The sequence below is a fragment of the Saimiri boliviensis genome, chromosome 16 (assembly GCF_048565385.1).
Source record: "Saimiri boliviensis isolate mSaiBol1 chromosome 16, mSaiBol1.pri, whole genome shotgun sequence".
In the NCBI taxonomy this organism is placed as follows: domain Eukaryota; kingdom Metazoa; phylum Chordata; class Mammalia; order Primates; family Cebidae; genus Saimiri; species Saimiri boliviensis.
Window position 1 is genome coordinate 76,681,733 of NC_133464.1, and position 26,206 is coordinate 76,707,938.

The 26,206-nt window shown below is 40.3% G+C and overlaps 1 protein-coding gene across 9 annotated transcripts in view; it reads right to left on the reverse strand.

The window, feature by feature from the left end:
• Positions 1-26,206, reverse strand: part of FRY (FRY microtubule binding protein) — a 450,912-nt gene that overhangs the window by 57,052 nt on the left and 367,654 nt on the right. For all 9 annotated transcript variants that reach the window (XM_074387881.1, XM_074387877.1, XM_074387876.1 and 6 more), the window contains 11 exons: positions 24,710-24,792; positions 19,429-19,579; positions 18,334-18,437; positions 17,400-17,585; positions 14,192-14,390; positions 11,098-11,219; positions 7,710-7,897; positions 6,310-6,404; positions 4,485-5,092; positions 3,457-3,554; positions 2,925-3,095 (listed from right to left, as the gene is read on the reverse strand). In XM_074387881.1, coding sequence (XP_074243982.1) covers positions 2,925-3,095; positions 3,457-3,554; positions 4,485-5,092; positions 6,310-6,404; positions 7,710-7,897; positions 11,098-11,219; positions 14,192-14,390; positions 17,400-17,585; positions 18,334-18,437; positions 19,429-19,579; positions 24,710-24,792 — 2,005 coding nt within the window. The remainder of the gene's footprint in view (positions 1-2,924; positions 3,096-3,456; positions 3,555-4,484; positions 5,093-6,309; positions 6,405-7,709; positions 7,898-11,097; positions 11,220-14,191; positions 14,391-17,399; positions 17,586-18,333; positions 18,438-19,428; positions 19,580-24,709; positions 24,793-26,206) is intronic.

The window sequence follows — 26,206 nt, forward strand, 5'->3', positions numbered from 1 at the left end:
TTGAAATTCCACAGTATTTACAGAGTGCTTAAAACATGAGGAAACAGCTGGGTGTGGTGGCTCACACCTGTAATCCCTGCACATTGGAAGGCTAAGGTGGGTGGATCACCTGAGGTCAGGAGTTTGAAACCAGCCTAGCCAACATGGTGAAACCCAATCTCTACTAAAAATACAAAAATTAGCTGGGCCTGATGGCTGGTGCCTGTAATCTCAGCTACTCAGGAGGCCGAGGCAGGAGAATCATGTGAACCCAGGAAGCGGAAGTTGCAGTGAGCCAAGGTCATGTCACTGCACTCCAGCCTAAGGGATAAGAGCAAGACTATGTCTCAAAATAAAACAAAAAACATGAGAAAATATTATGTAAATCTATAATGTGGAAAAATGAATATCTTTACTAGAAAGAAAATACCTAAAATACTTCAAAATTATTAACAAAAAGTATTAAACTAAAAAACAAATGCATGGAATGATAAAATTTAGTGGGGATAGAGGAAAACAAGAATATTTATATACTGTTTATAGTATTACAAATTGGGGGGTCTTTATGAAGACCAACTTCTCGAACATGTTAAAGAACTAAATAACATACCCACATACCCACATACCCACGCCACGGGACTGAATAATGCAACTTCAGGAAATGTAGAGTCATTTGATATTATGTGATAAAATGATTTTGATAACATCTATTATTATTTGGTCAAATTTCAAGTATCATTTGATAAAGGTCTACATAACCGGGCCACTGGCAATGGAAAAAATTATGAACATTAGCAACAGAAGGGAGATGATTAAGCAAACTGTGTTGTCTTCAAGGTTCACCCATGTGGAAGCATGCATCAGAATTCCTTTCTGAATAATATTCCCTTGTATGTATATGCTACATACCATTTGCATTTTTGAAACATCTTATGATTAGTGAGCCAAACAAATGTTACCTCCTTACTATCTACCTTCACCTTATTTTAAAGGAGACATGGTCTGCCTTTTTAAGCAGAGCAAATCAGTTCTCCCAGTACTACTTCTGTGCTGAGGTGTGTGTGTGCTTGCTTAGTAACTCTGGCAGGGACAGGTATGACCAGGTGACTATTAAAACCAGCAGGGTGGTACTTATGAGGGGTTCCTTAAAATGTCAGAGATGTGGAAAGAGCAAGTGAATCCTGGGTTGCTGATAGTCTGAACTCAATCCACACGTTGCTGATCAAAATCCTGCAGGATCAACTATAAATGTTGATGGATAATGGGCCATCTCCCCTCTGCTAGGTAGATGCTTTCGGGCTTGTGGAGCCTCTGAGAAAATGGCTGATTTTTAACCTAACTGGCATCTGGATTGATGATATAAATACAAGAAAAACTAGGATAGATTGTCTTCATCTCTTCTGAAAGGTGCTAGTGATAGCTATGAATGCATACCACAGAAGAAAAAGTAACACTGAAAGTGCTGAAACAAGGTAGCTACCAGTCAATTGCCTTATAGATTTCCTGACCTTGTGTAATAAACTTGTTGGGGACTGGAGACGCTAAACAGAATACATTTCATTTCTTGCCCACCAATATTCTATGTATTTCTGGCACCAAGGTAGACAAAAGTCAGTGTCAGGGTTTCTAATGAATACACTAGAAACATACTGGTATGATGACAAACTGCCATTTCAGCTTTAAAAACAAACATAAGGCTGGGCGCAGTGGCTCATGCCTGTAATCCCAGCACTTTGGGAGGCCGAGGCGGGTGGATCACGAGGTCAAGAGATCGAGACCATCCTGGTCAACATGGTGAAACCCCGTCTCTACGAAAAATACAAAAAAAATTAGCTGGGCATGGTGGCGTGTGCTTGTAATCCCAGCTACTCAGGAGGCTGAGGCAGGAGAATTGCCTGAACCCAGGAGGCGGAGGTTGCGGTGAGCCGAGATCGCGCCATTGCACTCCAGCCTGGGTACCAAGAGCGAAACTCCATCTCAAAAACAAACAAACAAACAAACAAACAAACAAACATAAGGCTCGGTGCGGTGGCTCATGCCTGCAATCCCAGCACTTTGGGAGACCGAGGCGGGCGGATCACAAGATCAAGAGATCGAGACCATACTGGTCAACATGGTGAAACCCTGTCTCTACTAAGAATACAAAAATTAGCTGGGCATGGTAGTGCACACCTGTAGTCTCAGCTACTCGGGACGCTGAGACAGGAGAATTGCTTGAACCCGGGAGGCGGAGGTTGTGGTGAACAGAGATCACACCATTGCACTCCAGCCTGGGCAACAAGAATGAAACTCTGTCTCAAAAATAAATAAATAAATAAATAAATAAAAGGTGAGAATAAAGTTTATTTCAGAATGTATGCTTTGATAATTAGATCAGAGCAAACAATGATTAAATGTATCAAGCCACACAGTAACTCCTTAAATAAGATTTGGATACCTAGAGTAATTAAGATAAAATTTTCTGATCTCTGCCATGTGGTGACAGGTATTACCATAATAAATTGAAGGAGTTTAAGCTTTGGAGGCAGCAATATCTAGGTTTAAAGGCTGACTCTGCTGCCTTAAAACTTGTGGAAAATTATTTAACCTGGCTGAGCCTCAGAGCTGTATGATAGTAACTGTATTACTGTGCTCTTGTGAGGATTTAAAATGATTCCATTAGCATGTATTATAATATTTAATAGGCATATAATATATGGAAGAGTATATATTGAGTATATTATCAATTCTTTGCAAATAATTTACCCATGGAAGCTATAATAAGTTTTATCCTTCATTTCAAAGCTTACCTCTGGCTGGGAATGGTGGCCCACGCCTGTAATCCTAGCACTTTGAAAAGCCAAGACAGGAGGACTGCTTGAGCCCAGGAGTTGAGATCAGCCTGGGAAACATAATGAGACCCTGTCTCAAAAATAAATAAATAAATAAATAAATAAAAAGCTTACCTCTGCCAGGTAGGTAACCATATTCAAGGTAATGTCAGCGTATGCTTCATGAAGGTATCGACAGACCACATTAACCCACGTGGCACAGTCCCTTGTGTAGCTGTGCGTTTTATAAAGAGTCATGACATGTGCAAGATTGGAAAGTTTGGGGTTCTTCTCTTCTAAACAAACCTTTTAAAATAAGAAAATCAATTAGGAATAAAACAGCCAAATGAACAGGAAGAAATGTTAGCAATTTTACTATAAGCTCTGGCAGTCTGGAAAGTAGAATGATACACTTTTTCGGTAATTATAGGAAGTACCTAGCTTGGTTAATATAATTTTCACAAATTTTTCCACCTGCATTCTCAAGAATGAAAGCAAGGAAGACAATATGCATCAGCTACCCCTATATGTCCATTACTGTTACATTAGTTATTAGTTCCAGTTATTGAGAAAATCACTGCCTTCCCTGGGCCTGGTAATCTGTCTGACACTGGGGATCCCTAAAGGCCTCTACGGATCTGCCTGAGTACAGAACTGTAACTCATACCTGAGCAATCCTTTCAGCTATATCCTTACAGAACTGATTGGGATTTTCAAAATGTTGAATCAGCTGAGGCAGGAGACATAAGACATTCAGTGGAAACCCTGGATTAGAGAAAATACAATGGAGATAGCTTGAATATAGTATATTTTAGCTGTTAACAGTGGGAAGGCATGTTACAGATTTTTATACTGAGGTGATGCAAAAGCAGTCTTTTAAATCAGCCAGAAGATGATCTAACACAGTATCAGTGAAAAATGCACAACCACAATGGCACCAGTTACAACAAACAGACACTGAAATAGATCTGCGATTTTAAGATGTAGTGATTATCTTGCACTGGACTTTTGTTAATAAGGATGGCTGGCCAAGATTTTATTGGCACAGACTGAACTGAGCTGAAGTACACTTTGAAATTTTTATCAAAAAACATATTTTAAGAAAAGCTGGTGTGAGAGGACGTAGGCCAACCAATTTAAGTCTTAGTCATGTAATTGAAAAGACTCTTTAAAATGGTAAGAAATGACTTAATCCCTCTTGTGTTAAGTTCTAACTTCATGAAATGAATTCTGGGCCACATGCCATGGCATTAAAATCTGGCTTGTTGATTTGGGTTAATTCAAAACAACAGGAAACCAAGAGAATTTTCAAGAAGAACAGAAAAGCAAAGAAAAATAAAATATGTAGAAGTTAAGAAAAAAAGTGTTTGTTTGTTTTTTTTCTTTTTTTTTTTCTGTACAAGAGCAATGAATAAACTAATCGTACTTGCAGCTTGATCTGGAAAGCATAAAGAAATCACCAATATCATATAAATAATTTTGGCCCCTTTTATGCTATTGTCTTAAAATATTTTCTGTAATATAGGTAATTGAGATGTACATCATATAGAATTTTAAAAGAAAAAACAAACTACTCCCAAGGAACCATTTTAAAGCAGAATTGTTAAAAGCAGCAAGTTCATATTATCTTATTGTACCAAATGATGAACACTACCACCACCAGAATTGAGAGAGGGTGAACGAGGCTGGCTTTACCAATAGCATGGGATGCATCCACCATGGATATTTTGGACACTGGTGTCAGCAGACTGAAGAGCTGCAGGGTCAGGTCTGTGGTGGTGATGGATGTGAATCCTTTCAGCAGCAGCTGCTGCAGGCCTGAGAAGTCAGCCCACTTGAGCTGTGCCTGGAGTTTCTCAAGCTTTTCTCGGTTCTCAGCCTTATCAAGCGGCATATGTGCCAGCAGTCTGCTTAACAGCCTTAAGGCCATTAAGTATTCAAACTCAAAATCAGACTCCATCAAGGCTACTGTGACCCAGAAGATGGTGGCCAGAAGGTTGGTGGGATGGTTTATGTGGGACGGGTCCGTGAGACTGTCCTTTAAGGAGGATGAGCTTCTGGTTTTTGAGGAGAGGCCTTGTTGGGTACAAGCCTGAATTCTGTCCAGTGTGGCACTTCGAGGTGGGTCAGAGGATCGGTCGATGACACCAAACTTCTTGGGCACAGAAAAGCTGCGTTGATGCCGGCTCCGTTCTGCAGTCGTGGTGTTGCCGCTGGTGGTCCCAGGGTTCACATTTAGCTGTCCTGTGCTCTTTCTGCTTGCTGTTAGTTTACTGCTGGAGCTTAAATCTGGTGAGGAAGAGCTGGGTATAAAGATAAATAAGTTTAATAGGATACCAACATGTGTCATGAAAAGCTAGTCCTTTCACGTCCAGTGAGAAGCACTACAGGAGGGAAATCATTCTTTAGAAATGCCACTTTCTATTCATTTATTTTTCCTTATCCTTAAAGCTATAAAAAACAAAACAAGAAAAACCCTCACCAACAAACAAAAAGCCCAATACTGACTGCTACTTAATGAAAATGTAAAGAAATAATTGGCCTTAAAGTTTACTGATATTTCATTTATTTTTGGCTTGCATTTGGGTAGGAATAATTATGACAAAATGTACCTGATAGGTATAAGCTTTGATATTCTGTTAATTGACTGCTAAGGAGAACAGAAATGGAAATTATGCCATATCTAGAAAGAAGTCAGTAAATGTTCATGTCAAATAAAATATTTTGTACTTACAAAAATTCATGAAAAATGATTTCTAAGTCCATGATGAAAGGGTGGACTTAGAAATCATTTTTTGTGAATGATTCAACATTCTGAGTCAACATTCTTGCTATATTTTTACTGATTTAGATAAATCTTTATATTCATAAGGATAAATATGTGTGATGTTTGTAATCACACCAAAATTATCTATCCACAAGAAATGCTCAACTTAAAAATGAAACAAGGCCCAATGGGATACAATATAACATTACTGACTCAATTTCAAGCAAGATGAGCTCGGTTACACAAACAGAATATAGAGTCATGAATAATTTGAAATGAGTTATTAAACACTGGCAGGAGCAAAAAAAAAAATTACTAAGGTAGGAATTTCTTCAAATGAAGTCAACATTTTTTCCAATTGTTTTTATGGCTTTGTATATATTCATTTAAAAATAATGTTTAGTTTTTGTTTCTCTTTACCAATGTAATAAATAGAATATTACATACAATTTAAAAAAAGACAAAAAATGAAATGAAAAATTATTAATATTTGTATCATTTAGAGATAACACGTGCTATCTTACCAATGTTTTAAAATACTTATATTAGTGAGTGTGTGTGTGTGTGTGTGTGTGTGTGTGTGTGTATTATAACTTCTTTTTTACCTTAAGAAATTATTACACATACTTTTTCAGGTCATAAATATACTTCAAAAACTAGATTTGTTCTTTGTACTTTGCCCAAAGTCCAGCATCTCCCAAACACTCCAGTACAGTACACTTGATGTCAAAATGTCATTAAGCTGATTCTCACCGGGACAATACAGTTAGGAGGTCACTGTTCTTCAAGCAGTCCGATAAGTTATCCACGGCCGCCTCCAAGGTAAGGAGCGCTTCCATTACATAACCCTGCCAAACATGTGAAGATAGCATTGAGTATTGTTTGTAACCACTGTTAACTTCCAGAAGATAAATTTAATTCATGCAAACTTTATTCCAATAATGTTATTGCTGCTTTAATTTATGAAGTCTAAAACAAGCTTTAAGAGCCACTTGGGAAATTCCGATGGTTTAGGAGTTAGTAGATAATCATAAAAATTTATTTTCCTAGGTCTAAGAGCCTCAACAAATCACTTTCATTTGAAATCTAACAGTAAGGGGCAGGCATGACCCTTTGCTGAGGGGAGGGTGGGCATTTGAAATAGAGTGGCAATGTCTGAAAGCCACAGATCAAGAGGTGAGGTAAAGGAAGAGCTGCCGCAGTGGTGTTTTAAACAGCATCTCTGATGGCTGAAAGAAGGATGCTGGTAGAGTCTGTAGGTGTGCAGGCTTCCTTAGATGCAGGAACATTTCTTTTCTCCCCTCCTTTTTTTTTTTGAGATGGAGTCTCACTTCCATTGCCCAGGTTGGACTGCCATGGCACAATCTTGACTCACTGCAACCTGTGCCTCCTGGGTTCAAGTGATTCTCCTGTCTCAGCCTCCTGAGCAGCTTGGACTATAAGTGTGTGCCACCATGCCTAGCTTATTTTTATATTTTTAGTGGAGATGGGGTTTCACTGTGTTGGCCAGCCAGGTCTTAAACTCCTGGCCTCTAGTGGTCTGCCCGCCTTGGCCTCTCAAAGTGTTGGGATTATAGGTGTGAGCCACCATGTCTGGCCAGGACATTTCTGAAGGGCAGGAAGGGCTTGGCCAGAGCAACAGAGCTTGTAATACCAGGACCAGTTCAGCTTCCCAATCTCCGGGCTCTACCTGGAAGGTCTCCTTGCGGCAGTCACTCTCCATTCCTTCTTCAGCTCTTCTCAGTCTACTGGAGACCACCCACCCAGAGAGAGGTAGTGCTTTGCACAGATACAGTGGAGATGCCTGCTCTGGATAGGGAGACTATATAACTGCATCCTAGGTTGGTAGCCAGAAACTCAAAACTATGCAAAATAATCCTGACTGCCCACCAAATAAAACCAACCACAAAAACAACAAAGAAGGAGCCACCAAAGGATTTCTAGTTGTTGGCTTGTATAAGAGATAATATCCACTGAATTTCTAGAATCATTTTTGTAAATATAAAAGTCAACCTCTAAAACTGAAAGAATATATTGTACATGTCCAGATGGCTGGGATAATTGTCAAGAGAACAAAGGCTCGATAAAAGTTAGATCCTCATTGCGACGAGGGAGCTCATCCTTCATGGGCTCCGTGGTCTTCCCTTTCGTACCTGAATCTCATCTCCGTGTTCTCCGATCACCTCCACCAATCTCGAGAGAAGGTCAGATAAGGCATGTGCTGACAGAGGTTGCTTGAGGGCTCGGAATATCTGGAAGGACCGACCAGCATAGTGCCTTGAAGAGCTTGCTAGGGCTGTTTGCAATGCAACTTCACTCAACTGGTGCTCCAGATGGAAGCCTAGGGCAAGAGGAGGTACAGGATAGGTTGTTCTCTACTCTACAGGCTCTGGGGCATCAAAGTTACCATAAGTTTAAAACAGGCTAACGGCACAGGACTACCTTGTGGTGGTACTTATTTACAAGTCAACCATTTTTTTTTCTTTTTTTATTTTTTGAGAAAGGGTCTCACTTTGTTGCCCAGGTTGGAGTGCAGTGGCATGATCATAGCTCACTGCAGCCTCTACCTCCTGGGCTCAAGTAATCCTTCCATCTCAGCCTCCCAAGTAGCTGGGACTACAGGTGTGTGCCACTATGCCCGGCTAGTTTTTTATATTTTTTTGTAGAGATGGGGATCTCACTATGTTGCCAAGGCTGGTCCTGAACTCCTGGGATCAAGTGATCTGCCTGCTTTGCCCTCCTAAAGTGCTTGAATTACTGGGATGAGCCACCACGTCAGGCTTTTTTTTTTTTTTTTTTTTTTTTTTTTTTTTTTTTTTTTAACAGTGTCTTTCTTTGTTGCCCAGGCTGGTCTTGAACTCCTGGGCTCAAGGAACCCTCCAGACTCAGTCTACTGAGTTGCTGGGATTACAGGTATGTACCACTGCACCCAGCTCATTTTACAATAAAAACAAATTCAGAATAAATCTTAGGGAAATATAGTGTAGTAGAAAAAGGCTTTGGAACAAGATGGTGCTGGTATTGAATTGGGGCTTTCTAACTCTAGGAAAGAAATTTGTTCTCCATGAATCTGTTTCCTTATCTTTAACTTCTCTCATACAGTTGTGAAAATTAAACAACGTACAAAGTGCCTAGTACAGTGTCTGAAACATAGGCTCACAGTTGTATTATTTATTACCTTGCTATTTTCGTATGTTATTCTTCCGTACTACTTTTTTTTGTGTAGAATATTCTCACTCCTTTTTTTTTTTTGTGAGTTTGTTAGAGTAGAGGAAATTTCAGAATAGAGGAAAGCTGTTAGTGGACCCAGTCAACTCAAAATACAACTAAGGCCTGTGCCAAAGTCTTTGCTTTATTGATATGCAGATATTGAAAAGCAGACACTGTGAGGAAGGCAGCCATAATTTAAACTTTTGCCTGAATATTTGTTTTTCTGATTGTATAAGGTAATCTCAGTAATCACAAAACCATTTGATGAGATGGGAATGAAAATGTAACATAAAACTCATGACTGAATTCTAGGTCATTAAACTATATACTTGCTGTGCTTCTCCGCAGGGAGAAAAGCGGACTACAAGAGTAGGAGGCGTGAATGGAAACAGAGACTTAGGCTGTCTCTATGACACAGAGGTTCTGAGGACACATTTGGCTGCTACATCAAAGCGGGCCGGAAGGGATAATTCAATGTCATTGTTCTTAGCTGTAGCTTGGCTACTTGGCCCTAGGGACAAATAGACTATATAAGAAGATGTTCCTGCAGAGAAAACGGAGGGCCCTGGAAAACTGACCTCAGACACGTTCAGAGTAGTAAATGTAAGATTAAACCCACATAGGCAGTTCATATCTTATGAATGATGTTTCAAAAAAACTTTTTATGCCTTTATTTTAAAATAAAGGTTTGTTTGCTTAGCCTATTGTATGTGTGGAGGTTAGGTACCCCGGCAATGAGCAAATGCTTATTTAAATCACAATGAACCTGAGGGTTAGAACCGTATTAGCAGGACTTAAGACTCCACCACCAGAACAGTGAGAAAATGGAAAGGTCTTTCAGGGCCCCAGTTCTGGCTAATGGAATGTGGAAAAAAAACCACTGGATACCCCATTTAAGCCTGGGGTATCAATGCATCCTAAGGAATTCTCTTCTCACTCTCTCTTCCTCTACTACCTGCTAGCTGGATGCAGAGGGCCCAGCACAGGCCTCAGCCTAGGGGGTGGCACAGCCACAGGCTGGAGGGTCCCTGAGGCATCTAGTGGAAGGCCACTTGCCAAACACCTGCACTGAACTGTTAAAGGACCCAGGAATATAACCTGTTGTTGTGTTAAGCCTTAGAGCTCTGGGGGTTGTTTGTTATAGCAGCTATGCTGCCCTGACTAACACAAGTGTTTCCAGGAACACACTGTGTATGTGTAGAGAAAACAGGCCAAGAGCAGGGATGTACAAGGAAATCAGAATCGGTAAAAATTGACTGATCGAGGTGTAAAAAGACTTAGATTCTATGTAGCCTGAAGTGCCCTCCAAGAATTCAGTATAAGGCATTTACATATTTTCTCATTTTATTATTTTCATTCAATCAAAGATTTTAGATTAATTAATAGTTTACATAAAATTGTAAATTTCTTCCTTCGGTTGTTATTAATTGGTTATTAATTGGGGCAATTATTAGTTGACTTTTGAAGTCTTAATATTTTAAACAAATTCCAAAGGGGAAACCGAAAACACGAAATGGAAGTCTATTCCTGGAACGACTCTCCCATTTTGGTCTGACTGTTATTTTTTGATTTTTAGTAAGTGTCCTCTGATAATGAAAAGATACGTGGCTAATCCAAAATGTTTCAAACTGGGAAATGTGCTTATTATCAGAGCAGCTGGAAAAATCAGGGAGCTGGATTTAATTGTCAGCCTGGTATGAGAAAAAAAAGGTAGAGATGGCTTTACAACATGCTGAGGAGCCAGATTTAAGTTTAATACACAAACAGCCCAGGCCAACTTGGATCTGAAGGAATGCAGCAGAAGGCAAACACTTAAGTATTATGATGTTACTACAGTTTAAATAGGATGCACTCTGTATTTAGAATACTGAATAGTCATTTGCACAGGAATTACTGGCAAACACTTTTAAAGCCAAAAACATTTTATCACAAATTCTTTTTTTTTTTAAGTTTTACCATTTCAACCAGCCATCAGACCGACCATTTTTCATCGTTGAGACTGATGAGAATCAATTAATGAGATTTATTCCTCATAGCCTTCTTTAAAGAAAATGTTATAGGCACAGTTTGATTCTAGTAAGGTAAATGAAAGAAGTAGAACAAATATATGGGGAAAATTATTTGATATAGCATAATGCAAATATATATGGCATTAAATACCATGCATTTAGCAGCATCTGAACAAGCTTCAAAACTCCCCTGTCCATATATATGTTCCTGCTATGAATATGGAGTGCAGGACCATTCTAAGGCGCTGTAATCATCATACAGAGACAGTGTCCATTACAGAACAATGCTGAAAGAGGGATCTGTGCAAATAGGATGAAGTACCTGATTTGGAATCTTTAAATACAGATACAACGTGACGTAGAAAATTAGTGAGCTGTTCAGCACTCTTTGAGTTTTGATTTTTAGGTGTGATGTCTTCATGGCACCAAAGTGGACCAAATGCCCTTAAACAAAAACACATAAAATGTCAAAAATATAACTGTAATTTTGCATTTTTAAAACTATACATGCAGTCCTGACTCCAAAGGTATAACGTATTTAAAATATTTGCAATCTATGCATATGATGAAGTTCTAATATCCAGCATCTATAAGGAACTTTAACAAATTGATAGGAAAAAACCCAAACAACTCCATTAAAAAGTGGGCAAAGGACATGAACAGACACTTCTCAAAAGAAGACATACATGCAGCCAACAATCATATAAAAAAAAGCTTGGGCTGGGCATGGTGGCTCTCGCCTGTAATCCCCAGCACTTTGGGAGGCTGAGGTGGGTGGATCACGAGGTCAGATTGAGACCATCCTGGCTAACACAGTGAAACTCTGTCTCTACTAAAATACAAAAAATCAGCCAGGTGTGGTGGCACACACCTGTAGTCCCAGCTACTTGGGAGGCTGAGGCAGGAGAATCTCTTGAACCCGGGGGTAGAGGTTGCAGTGAGCCAAGATTGTGCCACTGCACTCCAGCCTGGGTGACAGAGCAAGACTCTGTCGCAAAAAAAAAAAAAAAAGCTCACAACCCCAGTGCGATACCATCTAATTCTGACACCAGTCAGAATGGCGATGATTAAAAAGTCAAAAAATGAGGCCGGGTGCGGTGGCTCAAGCCTTTAATCCCAGCACTTTTGGGAGGCCGAGGCGGGTGGATCATGAGGTCAAGAGATCGAGACCATTCTGGTCAACATGGTGAAACCCCGTCTCTACTAAAAATGCAAACAATTAGCTGGGCATGGTGGCGCATGCCTGTAGTCCCAGCTACTCGGGAGGCTGAGGCAGGAGAATTGTCTGAACCCAGGAGACGGAGGTTGCAGTGAGCTGAGATCGCGCCATTGCACTCCATCCTGGGTAACGAGAGTGAAACTCTGTCTCAAAAAAAAAAAAAAGGTCAAAAAACAACAGATGCTAGCAAGGTTGTGGAGAAAGAAGAAGGTTTTTACACTGTTGGTGTGGGTATAAATTAGTTCAACCATTGTGGAAGACAGCGTGGTGATTCCTCAAAGACCTAGAGATGGAAATACCATTCAACCCACCAATTCCATTACTGGGTATATACCCAAAGGAATATACACTGTTCTATTATAAAGACACATGCAAGCATATGTTTACTGTAGCACTATTCACAACAGCAAAGACATGGAATTAACCCAAATGCTCATTAATGACAGACTGGATAAAGAAAATGTGGTACACCATGGAATACTAAGCCACCATGAAAAGGGACAAGATTATGCCCTTTGCAGGGACATGGATGGAGGCTATCATCCTTAGCAAACTAATGCAGGAACAGAAAAACAAATACCATGTTCTTACTTATAAGTGGGAGCTAAATGGACACATGGAGTGGGGAACAACACACACTGGGGTCTACCAGAGGGTGGAGAGTAGGAGAGACAGGGTCAGGAAAAACAACTAATGGATATTGGGATTAACACCTGGCTGATCAAATAGCCTGTACAGCAAACCCCCTTGACACATGTTTACCTATGCAACAAACCTGCACATCCTGCACACGTATCCCTGAACTTAAAGTTAAAAAAAATTTAAAACAATTTTACGAATTATTTTGGAAGTACATTTCAGTATTATAAACCTTATCAGCATACTCAAAACACATCTAACTAATTTATGGAGGCACTTTAAAATGTTTTAAATTCATTTACAAAATTAAAAATAAAACCTTCCAATTCACCAGAACAGTGCTTGGCATATCATAGGTGCTACATGTTTGTGTGTTAAATAAAATAATATATAATGTTAACTGAAATATAGATTTAGACATGGACTCAATTTTCACAATTTAGCATTTGCAGAGATAAGGCTTTTATCAGGATCACATCAAGCTGCAAATACCATAGGATCAAACTTAAGACATGGCCCCTGTTGTCTACTTGGTTTTCAACAGTAAGAATGAAATGGAGCCAGGTAGGAGAATCTCAGAGAACAGTTATTCCCAACACGTAATATTGACAGATGGTGAGTGGTGACAATACTTTTCCTCTCCACAAATCATTCGGGTCTCTGAAGTACCCCATATGTGCAGGCATACTGTATGTAGGCACCATCAGCTCCCTTCCTAAGCTCCCTGCAGAGTAAATCCTACATTAAGTTGAGAGCTGCACAAAATAACCTGAATCATGAATTGTGGAAAGAAAATACTCTTTTTTTATTGTTCACATTAATTGATGCATTAGCATCAATCAAGAAAGCAAAATCACAAGAGCTATTAGGTAACACATACACAGACTAGATTTCCAGGATTTAATTCACTGAGAAAGGAGAGCATGCCACCCAGTTACAGGTAAGCATGCTTTACACAAACACCACACCGCAGGGTGTTAGACATCCTGAAGCCTTATAAGCTAAATGGTTAATGGGAAGAACCAGAAGACCTGACCAGGACCACTTGCAGTTTTTCTTCGTTTTGATTTATTAGTTTGATTCCTTTCCTATTATGCTTCCTATTGTTTCTCATTTCTGACTGCCTTTTACAAATTACTCTTTGGACCAGATGAACAGATAATGGTCCCCTCAGCAGCTGTTTCTGGGTTGACCATGGCTAATATCCTTGGTTTCCAGAGTGATGTTCTTTACCAAATCTCAGAGCTCCTAACCCCTGGCAGCTCTGATAGATGACTAAAGGCATGCTTGCCGTGGGGCACTGCCATCTCCTGCCTCCATCTGCTGCATCATCATTATCCACAAAATACCCTTGCCCATCAACTGTCACATCAGTGGGATCCTAGAAACTTCTACCAATGTCTGCCTTTCACACAGACTCCAGCAGTTGCAATTGAGAAGAGAAACAGGACTTTGTTAGAACCCCAGGATCACTTTCCCATCTGTGTAGTTTAAAGCATTGGCAATTTTCCAAAAGACCGGCCTCCAAACAGCAGCGTGGCTCCTAACCCCTTATTACCTGGTCGTCAGAAACTCAATGAGCTTGTTTGCCTTCTCATCTGTTTCAGCAGCTGTGTCCACGTCTTCTACCTCCTGGGTCATCTGCGGGAGGTTCCCGCTGCTGCCTCCCAGACTGATGCTGGAGGAGGTGGAGCTGGAGCTAAGCCCTGAGTCAGGCACCGGGGATGACTGGTCCTCTCTGAGGAAGTCAAAGCCACCTGGTAGGAGAAGAAGGTCAAGGAGGGATGTACTAGGCAGCATGCTTGTCAGCATGCTTAATGAGGTTCAGAGAGGAGCACAGAGAAGTGTGGAATTATTTAAATTTTGGGGAGAAAATGCTTGCTTTTGGCTGTGGCTGATTGAATGAGACTGAGAGTTTTTCTTTGTTTAGGAAATCAGTTGCATTGCTGTGTAAATGAGTGTGTATTTGGGAATAGGAGGTGATTTGCTGCTTTCTACTCTGGTGTTTTGATTGATACTTTCTATGAAAAAAAGGGATATGTGTGTGTTTGTATGCATGCATAGGCCAGGCAAAGGACCAGTTCAACTGTAACATTTCATCTACTAATTGTGCTCTTAATAACTATTCCTGGATGTTAGTCTACTTAAACATGTGAAATGATACCCTGTTTGAAAATACCAGTCACTTAAAGGCTGGTGACTTACACATAATGTTTTTGAGTAAATGTGCCCAGAAGATTTAGTATTACATATATGTTGATATATTTTAATGGGATACGTTTTATTGTATTAAAAAAATATGGCATAAGCAAATACTATTTCTTCATTATATTCTCGGTTGACATTCTATACCTCTGGGTAGGCTGCAAGTTTAAAAATGTATATATGTGACTGTCCCTTTTCCCCTATTTAATAATCATGAAAAGCACATAGTTCTGGTGTGTGTCTGACAGATACATTGAATTAGAAGTGAGGAGTCCTGGGTTTGAATAACATTTCTGCCACTTATAGTATAGCCTCAGGGAATTTATGTAATTCTCTGTATCTCTGTCCTATTATTAAAAAGTCAAGACAATTTCTGTCACACACATTTTTAGTGTGTATTTGAAAGCAACTATAATTGAAACTAGGTGCTTAATGAATGTTTATTAAAAAACAGCATTTCCCATATTCTTTGCACACCTGTTCCCTGGGTTCTACAAAGTCAGTCACTTTAGCTATCTACTGTTTGTCTTGCCTATGAGTATTATATGCTTTTTTTTGGTAAATCTTCACTCTACATCATTTTATACCACATCATTGGTACGATAAATGCAAAAGCGATGTACACAGAGATACACAACTTATCAGACATTACAATTTTCTCTGCCTAAGGCCATACACTTTTAAAAAAATTCTTATCCTGAGGACTTAGAGCAGCCAGAATGCTTCAATTTAATTAAGCATCTACAGCAAGGAGAGTTTTGTGTTTCTAACAGGCTATTGGTAGGTTATTTTCAATTAAGTGTAGTTGGTTCAAAGGGAAGTGCTTAAATTGAGGTAAGTAGGCCTTAGGTCTCAGAGATAATGATGACTTCATATTTGTTTTCCAAAGAACTATGTTAACACCTGTTAGAAGCCAATACAGTGATGGGTACAAGTGATAAATAAAGTACACCCTTTTCATAGTAATGCAGAAAGCACACAGTTAACATATGAAATGCCACACTATAGCTAGTGCCAATGCAATGTATAAAATAACAGGTAAAAAAAATCAGTCCCTGAACTCTATTAGTTGGTTCATAATCATTAATTATGATTAATCTTTATAATCATTTTAAGATATTTTAAATGTTCTGGTTCTAAATGAAAACCACTAGTTACCCCTTCGGATAAAGTTTTCATAAATGGCTTGACATGGCAGAGTAACTTCTTTGACTCAGCTAATGCCATCTATTCCTATGTTTTTGTTTTTGTTTTTTGAGACAGTGTCTCACTCTGTCTCCCAGGCTGGGGTGCAGTGGCGTGATCTCGGCTTACTGCAACCTCCACCTCCCAGGTTCAAGCAATTCTCCTGCCTCAGCATTCTTAGTAGCTAGGATTACAGGCACGTACCACCATGCCCAGCTAAGTTTTGTATTTTTAGTAGAGATGGGGTTTTATCATTTTGGTCAGACTGGTCTCTCATTCCTGACCTCATGATCCGCCCGCCATGGCCTCCCAAAATGCTGGGATTATAGGCGTGAGCCACCGTGTCTGGCCCCATCTATTCCTATTTCTAAAATCAATATTTTTTTTGGTTTCAAAACTGCAATGGTTTTTAATGGGCTCCCCCTAATGGTGCCTTCAAGGAAAAGGTCATTTAATAAAGTGAAAATTCCTTCATGGGCACTAGAAGGCACACAACTGATATATCTGGTACCTTGGCTGTGACCTGCTCACAGGCAGTAGCCATGGTCACTGTTTTCTGTGTTCTCATTGAAATACCCTAACTTGAGCTTGGCTATAATGAATACATTGTAAACAATCCTGCTAACTCCCTTTTGCCTACCCCGAGCTATGCTGCCCACCCTGAGCTATGTAGGGCATTCTGTTCTGAAAGCTTATGGTCTGAGACACCTGGCATCTTTGTAACCAATTTTCTGAGAAAAAGGGCCCACTAGCCCATACATCCTGTACCTGCAACTGTGTGTAACTGCCTACCCCACATCCTGAGTAAAAAAACAACTTTAAATAGAATTTGTTGTTAGGCACCCCCTACCTTCCCCTAACCTATTCCTTCTGCTTCTGTCATAATCTGCTTACTGTCCTCTGACCCTAAACTGGTATAAAAACGTTGACCGCCCTTTGTTCATGGCCGAGACGTTTGAGCTCTAGCTGACTCTTGGACGTCGGCCATTAAAGGTGGACTCTCAACAAACTCAGGGTATGGTGGTTCTGTTTAAACTCGCTTGGGTATAACATCATCCTTTGGTGTTCTAGACTGTTGCTCCTGGCCAATGGGCACTTACATTTCCAATGCATCAGTAGGAACATATTCACTGGGGGCAGCAATCATAGCTATAACTAGGAAAAAAATATTTTTAATATGCAGTAATAAAGAAAGCTTTTGAGAGGCAAGTTCACCTCAAGTGAAATGGTGTGTCTTTATTGTACTGTTGATCTATCACTTGGAAAATTGGAGGTCACAGTATGAGAGAAGTTAACTTGGGCTCCACTGGCACCTGTGGTTAGTTATCTTTGCATTTGTGACTGTCCTATGCTCTCTATCAGTCCTTCTCTGTTACCTGTATAGAGATATTCAGGTTGGTAAGCTGGCTGCACGGTTAGAGTCTTAGCTTCACCCATCTCTCGAGTCTGCAGGAGCACGGAAGCAATGGAATGGAAATTGCTGTTGCAAGAGAGGGCAATCAAGAGGTGAAGAAGCAGTTTTTTGCTGTGTTCAAAGACTTCAGGCCGGTAATGGTCCAAACCTGGAACAAAACAGTAGAATCTCTCAGTATAAACAAATGTTAAGCTCGTTTAGATTCCAGGGATAGTAAAGATTCCAGGATACTCAGGAGGAACATGTTAAAAGAATGTTTAGTTTTCTTTGTTATTGTTTGTGTTACCAATATACAGAAGTTGAGCTTAGGAAAAATAAAATGCTTTATTTCTTAAGTAAAATGTTCTCAGGAAATGCTGATAGATGGACTTTTCTTGACCTCTCTGTAGCATCTGACGTGGTTAGCATTCCTTCTTTTTGAGATGTTCTCTTCCTTGGGTATCACTGTTACTGAAAGATTCTAATTTTATTAGTCTCTTTCTAACCAAATTTCTGAGATTCCCTGGCTGGTTCCTCTTCCCATTTTTGCTCTACAAAGCTCAGGGCTTGGCCCACTCTTTCCTGCATCCTTTCTTTTTATGCACTGACAATACCTCATAGCTTAAAATTTGTCATCTCAGCCAAAGACCCTCAAAAAGACCCAATTTGTTTTGGATATCTTTATAGATGTGGCACTAGTGAGATACTACTACGTTTATATAGTAGAGCAATTTCAAACAGTGACCAAGTAGCTGACATTTCAGAGCAGAAGTCACAAAAGGGAAATGAAAAATGGTGGAGACCAAATATTCCAGGAATGAGTCAAATAGAATGTCAATGTGAAAGGAAATCTCTACAGATTACTTCTGTATGTTTTTAACCTGATTGGCTAGAACGCCTTTTAGATCCAGACTTACCTAAGAAGACAGCATGAAGTAATAATGGTAGATGAAGCGCCCAATCTTCTCGTACACTGTGATCCACCACCATTTCAGTCATAAAAATTACAGCAATATTGCACCTAATCAATGAAATAATGAAATTAATGCAACTTCTAAAGGGGATGGAAATACTGGTAGACCATTGAGTTACAATTCAATGTAACTCTTAAGTATTTTTTTTTAATATGGAGTCTTGCTCTGTTGCTACGCCAGAGTTCAGTGGCACAATCTCAGCTCACTCCAAGCTCCACCTGTCGGGTTCAGGCGATTCTCCTTCCTCAGCCTCCCGAGTAGCTGGGACTACAGGCGTGTACCACCACACCCAGCTAATTTTGTATTTTTAGTAGAGACATGGTTTCACCATGTTGGCCAGGATATTCTCTATCTCTTGACCTTGTGATCAGCTCACCTCGGCCTCCCAAAGTGCTGGGATTACAGGTGTGAGCCACCGTGCCCAGCCAACTCTTAAGTATTTTTAAAGAGTTATGTAAGGCTTTTATTCTAGGGAAATAGAGTTTAACACAGTATTCCAGGGAAATAGAGTTTAGAAGAGTTATGTAAGCCTCTTATTACAGGGAAATAGAGTTTAACACATAACACAACATTCCAGGGAAATAGAGTTTAAAGAGTTAGGCAAGGCTCTTATTCCAGAGATATAGAGTTTAACTCATAACACAGCACAGAGCTGCACAAGAAGAGAAACACTGGTTGAGCTAATCACATAAAGGAGAGTCTACTAGTCACTAGGTAATAAGAGTTAAGGGATGAAGAGCTATCAAAGACAAGGTCCTTCTAGTCAAGTTGCTTCTAGTCTAAAAAGCATCATAGAATGCATGCCCATAACCAGGTTACATCAAGGAGAAATTCAAAGGTCACAGGCAGCTTTGAATGTTGGTTAATATTTGACCAAACTCTGCTAATATGCTGGAAGCCAGCAGTCAAATCAGGCAGGATCCCACTGATTGATAAGACCATTTAACGTAGTGAAACCTGGAACAGGTTTCTCTCTTGTCATAGGTAGAAAAGTCCAGTCAAAGCTAAGGTTTCCTTCTACCCACACAGGCTGCTCACCTATGGAGTGGTCCCCGGGGAGTGATGGTCTCCGGGAGATAGTCAACCAGGGGTGCCCAGCATCCTCCCGTACAAGGCATCGGTAAAGGCTGCGGCTGCTTGGTCTCTGTAATAGTCAGCAACCAGCCCGTATAGGGAGAAATTGGATCATCTGTAGGGTGAGAAAGACAGTGTGCTTTATTTCCAGGGAGAGGAGACTTGTTTTCTCTACTCAATGTTTTTAGAATAAATTTTATAAGTATATGCTTAATAAGCATAAAAATAACTTTATTTTTCATTAAAAATTTTTTTTTAGGGAGACAGGTTCTTGCTGGCACCCAGGCTGAAGTATACTGGATTGATCAAAACTCACTGCAGGGCTGGTTGTGGTTGGTCATGCCGTAATTCCAGCACTTTGGGAGGCTGATGTGGGTGGATCACCTGAGGTCAGGAGTTTGAAACCAGCCTGACCAACATGGTGAAACCCCATGTCTACTAAAAACACACACCAAAAAAAAAAAGCAGGTCATGGTGGCATAAGCCTGTAGACTGAGACAGGAGAATCGCTTGAACCTGGAAGGCGGAGGTTGCAGTGAGCCAACATCGTGCCACTGCACTCCAGCCTGGGCGAGAGAGTGAGACTCTGTTACAAACAAACAAACAAACAAAAAAACCTCACTGCAGCTTCAAATTCCTGGGCTCAAGAGATCTTCCTGGCTCAGCCTCCTGAGTAGCTATGACTACAGGTGTGTGTCACCACACCCAGCTAATTAAAAAATTGTTGGTTTTTAAAAAATGGATGGGCTATCACCATGTTGCTCACGCAGGTCTCAAACTCCTGGCCTCAAGTGATCCTCCCATCTTGGCCTCCTATGGGATTATAGGTGTGAGTGCCTGGCCAGAAATAACTTCCTAATCATTTAATTTAGTGAGCATAAATTACATGATCAAATGGGTTAGAATTACTTGTTTAGGTAACTACTTAATTAGTTATTACTTGGTAACTAATTTATACTCATTCATCATAAAGCAACACAGAATACAGACATACAAAAAGAAAAATAAATCATGTTGAATCCCATCTCTATGAAAACTTGCTCTTCCTCCAGTCTTCCTCATCTCCATAAAGCACAGTTTTGGCCAGTTGTGGTGGCTCAAGCCTGTAATTGCAGCACTTTGGGAGGACAAGGCAGGTGGATCACTTGAGGTCAGGAGTTTGAGACCAGCCTGGCCAATATAGTGAAACCCCTTTCTACTAAAAATACAAAAAAATATCTGGGCCAGGTGGTGTATGCCTGTAATAATCCCAGCTACTCAGGAGGCTGAGGCAGCAGAATCATTTGAATCCAGGAGGTGAAGGTTGCAGTGAGCCAAGATCGCGCCACTGCACTCCATCCTGGGTGAAAGAGCAAGACTCTTGTCTCAAAAAAAAAGAAAAGCACAATTTCAGATTTCCAGTTTGCTCAGGACAAGAGACTTAGAGTCATCCCTGACTTTCCCCTCATATCCTACACCCAAATACTAATTACAATGATGATGATGATAACAGCAATAATAAAAATCATAACATTAGGAATTAGCACAGAGGACTTACCTGATGCCAGGCACTGTCCTATGTATTTCACATATTAATGGCCCAATAATAGGTATCTACTTTTTCTCTATTTTGTAGAGAAGGAAGTGAGTTTCAGTAACTTGTCATCATCAACATATTCAGAGAGCTCTGTCCTCAAAGCATCTCCAGAATCTGAGCACTGTTCTCCATATAGGTATCATCCTCTCACATGGGCTACTGCAATGGCCTCCTTAAGTGTCTCACTGCTTCTATCCTTGTGCTGCTACAGTCTATGTTCCACAGAGCAGACAGATCAATTATTTTAAAACAAATTCAGTACTGTCTCTTTCTTTGCTCAACACCCTCCAGTGGCTCCCTACAAATTCACGCTTGTGGCTGTTAAGGCCTCACAAGGTCTTCCCCCCGCTCCCTCCCATGTTCCTCTCCTGGCTTATCTCCTACCAGCCTACCCTTGCTCACCCCATTCCACTCATCTTAGCTTCCTTGTTGTTCTGTGATCAGGCTAGGCCCAATACAGCCTCAAGGCTCTTATATTTGCTGTTCCCTATGGCTGGGATGCTTTTCTGCAGACAGTTGCATGGCTCACTTCTTTGCTTCATTCAAGTCTCTGCCTAAATATCACCTATCACAGCAGCTTTTCTTGACAATTGTATTTACATTTACCTCCAACCCCAATCACTTCCGACCCTGCTCAAAAAATAAAATAAAAAGTACAGCAACATATTTCAGGAGTTTTTTTTTTTTTTCTCTTTTACATTGGAGTCTTGCTCTGTCACCCAGGCTGGAGAGCAGTGGTGTGATCTCGGCTCACTGCAACCTCTGCCTACAAGGTTCAAGTGACTCTCCTGCCTCAGCCTCCTGAGTAGCTGGGATTATAGGTGCATACCACCATGCCCAGCTAATGTTTTGTATTTTCAGAAGAGACGGGGTTTCACCATGCTGGTTAGGCTGGTCTCAAACTCCTGACCTTATGATCTGCCTGCCTTGGCCTCCCAAAATGCTGGGATTATAGGCGTGAGCCACGGCACCCATCCTGAAGTTATTTCTTACCATGTTCCTAAAGCAGGCCAACAGCATTTGAGATGAGCAATTCTACTGGTGGACAAAGGATTTAACCCAGGTATACGGCTTCAGACAAGCTGGCTTATTCTTGGGATTGGTTTATGTAATAAGAGGAATGACTTACTATGTCACCTTTAGGCAATTTTACAACAATCCAATTTTCTTTGCTGCACTTCTGCAAGGTAGTGTGAGGTCATTTATTTGATGCTGCTGGCTCAGTGTAGAATGCTGGCCTTAACACTTACAGAGCTGGTGGAGGGGTGCCTTCCTGACAACTGAGGCTCCGAACAAGGACAGGCGTCAGAAAACCAGAACCAATAACGCCCTGCTTCTCCTGGGATGTGGCTAAGAAGATTTCAGTGGAAAAGGTCAAGACTTCCCTCAGAAAGCGTTAACTACTGGCTTTTTCTAATACACTGACAAGTGAGCCACCAGAGCCCTGTAAGTCTATGCCACAAAGCTTGGCCACAACAATTTTAGCCTGAAAAAAATTAAAAGCAAGTGCACTAGTAACTCATTTCGGTTCTAACTCTCAGCAAATTACCTACAAGTAACTTACTTGCAACAAGTTAACTTCTCAGATAATCATCCAGGATAAGTTAGTTGCCAATGTACCGCTAAGTAATTAGCTATTCTTCAATAAAACTTGAAAGGAAAACAAAAAGGAAGAATACTGAAGAATTATAAAGTAAACTGTGAGATTTCTGTTAGGAAAGGATATGTTATTCTTTGTTTCAGTGATGTTCTCAGATGCATACCCACATCAGCCAAAATATACTGAGAGAACTTCGGTGGCCTAAACTTAAATTTTTCTGTCCTCAAATTTTGGGTTACCAGATATTGTCACAGTAACCAAACTTTCCTTGAACAACTCCCCATTTCTAAAGTAGTGCTTTCCTCATCTCTAATATCTGGTGCCTTCTAGAAGTAATGGCCTATGGTCCTGAGATTTGACTGTTCAGGGTTTGGATGGTACAATCCCCTGACGGGAGACAGAAAGGAAGGAAACCACAAACAGCTTTATTTTACCTCCTACTGACAGCTCTAGTGAAAGGTTTTTTTTTTTGAGATGGAGTTTCGTTCTTATTGCCCAGGTTGGAGTGCAGTGGCGTGATCTCGGCTCACTGCAACCTCCACCTCCCGGGTTCAAGCAATTCTCCTGCCTCAGCCTCCTAAGCAGCAGGGATTACAGGCACCTGCCACCACATCTGGCTAATTTTTTTGTATATTTAGTAGAGAAGGGGTTTTGCTATGTTGGCCAGGCTGGTCTTGATCTCCTAACCTCAGGTGATCTGCCCATCCTGGCCTCCCAAAGTGCTGAGATTACAGGCGTGAGCCACCGCACCTAGACACTAGTGAAAGTTTTATAGGGACATAGCTTAGCTGTAACCTGCGTTAGAGCATGACATTTACACACGGATTTTAGACATGCCTTCCATTGGTATTTTAATGATGGAGAACTGCCTGTCTGGGCATTCAGAAGTAGAGCAAGGGTAACTGAAATATGGCCTCATCAGAACTACCTAGCTCTTACCTGACTCTGTATATTTCCCTAAAAACAAAACAATTCAAAACAACAACTACAAAAGCCCCATGCACCGACTTAGAAAATGAACTTAACTCAGGAAATATCAGTAGATTTACAATTTCTGCCAACATAGAAGAATAAATCTCACAAGATAGGTTACTGATTTCCTTAGCAAATCTAAAATGTCACTGGCAGCTTCTTTGGTTTCAGAATTTCTGTATCTTGTGACCAACTAATGCTCTGTATCTGCTTAGCAGCTTCAGAAGGCCGGGCGCGGTGGCTCAAGCCTGTAATCCCAGCACTTTGGGAGGCCGAGGCGGGTGGATCACGAGGTCAAAAGATCGAGACCATCCTGATCAACATGGTGAAACCCCGTCTCTACTAAAAATACAAAAAATTAGTTGGGCATGGTGGTGCGTGCCTGTAACCCCAGCTACTCAGGAGGCTGAGGAAGGAGAATTGCCTGAACCCGGGAGACGGAGGTTGCGGTGAGCTGAGATCGCGCCATTGCACTCCAGCCTGGGTACCAAGACCGAAACTCCGTCTCAAAAAAAAAAAAAAAAAAAATAGCTTCAGAAGCTGTCCAGGGCTTAAACAAAATCAGTAAATGCACTGATCTTTTGCTTTTCCCAACTACCAGAAGAAATTCCTGTCGCAAAGCTAACTTCCAGGTTACTAAGATATTCACTACGCTATGGAGACTATGCCCCTGAGAAATTCAACATGAAAACAGATCCTATCCTGAGTGAGCAGACTTTGAAAGCTTTAAGGTTAAACCCATTCACAAGACAGGTGGAAAAACTGAATTGCAACATTTGTTTTCTAATGGGACTATGACTTACTATCCTTTTCCCAAATGCATCATCGAGAAAAAATGCCAAGAATAGAAAAACACAGGATTGGATAGTAGTTTGAATTTTTATAATTTTGATTTGCCCATGGCTTGGTTTTTTTTTTTTTTTAAAAAATAACTGTTTAGGATGCTGACTCTATGCTCATCTACATAGTCAGATTAAATGGTTACTTAATATTTATTGGTCCTTTTAGTAATTAGACCAAGAATAATCGGAACACTTATTTTGCATCCTGTGACCACTTGTGTTCCATTTGAAAGTCCACAGCCGGTTGGTACTTACTTTTATCCTCATCATAGGATCCTCCAGAGCTATTGCTGTATCTTGACTCGAGGCGAGTGTGGGCTCTGATCACATTACTAAACCTTCAAATACAAGAACAACTGGCATGAAATATTGACATAGGTGTGTATGTGCTCTCACTCATAAACAGATACTATGATTTAGTGGTTGGGTTTTCAGCTGCTAGTTCCAATGATGTTTTTCTTAAAGGAATGCTGTAAAAATTGTACTCCAAACATTTCTTATTTCCTTGAGAGGCTGAGTGGTCACTCTTGCTCATAAGCACAAGTTCAAACCTTGAAAAGATAGAAATTTTAAGTCTAATATTTTGATCAAACTAGAAAATGGTAATATTTGATTTGGAAAAAAAAATGGGCATGATGTTGAATAATATGATTCCCTTATTTACATAGCCTGACACATGGTCAACAAATATTTCCTGAATGATTGAATGACCAAAGGTAGATAGAATGGAAACATACAAAAATAGTTTTATAATAAATCTTGGATTTTACCCAGCATTAAAGTTTCTCTTAAAATAGTTTGAGAGTGTTCAAGGAAAGGTCCCAGTTGGGGAGTAATATAACCAGAGGGACTCTTTGGTCTGGTCTCTCTTGCAGGTTGTTAAGAAGTAACTCTCACAAAAAACAAACAAACAAACAAACAAAAAACAAATAAAAAAAAAAGGAAAGGAAAAATGCTAAAGTATAGTAACTCATAGACATCATCTTATTTAATCTTGCCTGCTCATCTTCAAGATAAACATTATTTATTCTACAATGAGGAAACTGAGGGCAGGCAAGGCTATATACCTGGCCCAGTGTCGACCACAGGGAGGTGGCAGTGCAGGAACCCTTCAGTGCCATGCTACCTCCCAGCACGGAACACGAGGCTTTAAGGCTGAGCTCTCTCTCACTAGCTCTGTGATCGCAGCCAAGGCCTCTACCTCCTTGAGGAACTTGTTTCCACTACTGTAAAAAGGACATAATACTAATATTTTATCTTTTATTTCATTGGGGCTGTTTGGGGGATCAAAAGAAAGGATGTGAGAGTGTTTCCAAAACTGCCAGACACTGTCCAACTGTAAGGTATTAGTGATGATGCTTCTACCTAGGATTTGTAGAAAGAAATCAATAGCATATTTCTGAAACAAAGGGCAAGGGTATGGTTCAGGGGCAGTGTAGGTAGAATAGTATGTCTATATTTATTTTATATAAAACGATACGCAGCAGGTTTTATCAACTTAATATATATGTAGTCAAAACAAAGTACTAAGGCCATCTAGAAATATCTGGAACACTCAAGCCGAAATAGGTGTGTCTCTCTATATTACTGACTGGGTGTTCTGACTTAACTCATAACAGATCAATATTCTGTTTCTTTTGGAAACACTGGAAGATGCAGGGCTATTGCTGTCCTCACGAATGTGTGGAGAAAGTAATGCTTCAGCATAAAGTCCTGGATATGCCATTAAGATGCCCATCTTGTCCCACGTGC